Source organism: Acanthisitta chloris, unplaced genomic scaffold (genome assembly GCF_000695815.1).
Source record: "Acanthisitta chloris isolate BGI_N310 unplaced genomic scaffold, ASM69581v1 scaffold15737, whole genome shotgun sequence".
NCBI classification, from domain to species: Eukaryota; Metazoa; Chordata; class Aves; order Passeriformes; family Acanthisittidae; genus Acanthisitta; species Acanthisitta chloris.
In genome coordinates, this window is record NW_008683292.1 from 2332 (window position 1) to 3155 (window position 824).

Below are 824 nucleotides of genomic sequence, written 5' to 3' on the forward strand. Positions count from 1 at the left end.
ATGCATAGAAAGGCTGTCACTTCTGGTTAGGTACTGAGGTACTTGTTTATCCCTGGGTTCTCTGATGTGCTTCTCCTGCCCTGCCCCCACCCCTCCCACCCTATCCCTGTGGCTCCATCTTCTCACCTGCTCTCTCTGCTCCAGGCTGATGTTGGGGGGCTCGTCATCGCCCAACTCTCGCTTTGGCCGAATGAAGGCAGGTGGTGTGAACCTGTTGGCTCGGTCAAACTCCTCTGGTTCCACACCCCGGCCATCCCGCAGCCGTTCCCAGGCTGCCTTGCCAGCACTGCTCTCCTCTGGCTGGGAAGGTCCAGCTGATGCCTCCTCCTCTCCCTCCTGCACCTCCTGCTCCAGTGTCCCTCGGCGTGTGGTCCCAGCCTCTGCCCGACGCCGTGTCGATGGCTGCTCCCGCAGCCCGTCCTTGAAGGCTGACACAGCCAAGCTGACCTTCTGCACCCTCTCCACCGTCTGCCGCCTGGACATCAACACCCCCATGGCTCTGCAGGGAGAGGGAAGGTGCTCAGTGCTAGCACCTCGGGGTGCAATGCTGCTCTCCACCATTGCATCATGTCCCTGAACCCCAAAAGGTGCCCCAGTGGCTTTCCCCCAGCTGCATGAGGAGCAGCTCAGGGCAGGGAGGAATGGGGACTCCTTGGCAAGCTGGCACTGGATTATCCATGGTGACCATGGAGAGATGGACTCCTGGCCATGAAGGGTCTGCGTGTTGGTGGAGGAGCAGGACAGAAGGCAGGGAGCTGCCTCCCTCACCTTTGCTCTATTCACTCCAGCTTAACAAGGAACACATTCACCACTTTCTCATACCA

General features: G+C 59.8%; 1 protein-coding gene across 1 annotated transcript in view; it reads right to left on the reverse strand.

The window, feature by feature from the left end:
- Positions 1-495, reverse strand: part of KIAA1045 (KIAA1045 ortholog) — a gene marked incomplete at its 3' end in the record, with an annotated part of 2588 nt that extends 2093 nt beyond the window's left edge. Inside the window, exon 1 of the mRNA XM_009078889.1 lies at positions 127-495. Within this exon, the coding sequence (XP_009077137.1) occupies positions 127-495 (369 nt within the window). The remainder of the gene's footprint in view (positions 1-126) is intronic.
- Positions 496-824: the final 329 nt, after the last annotated feature.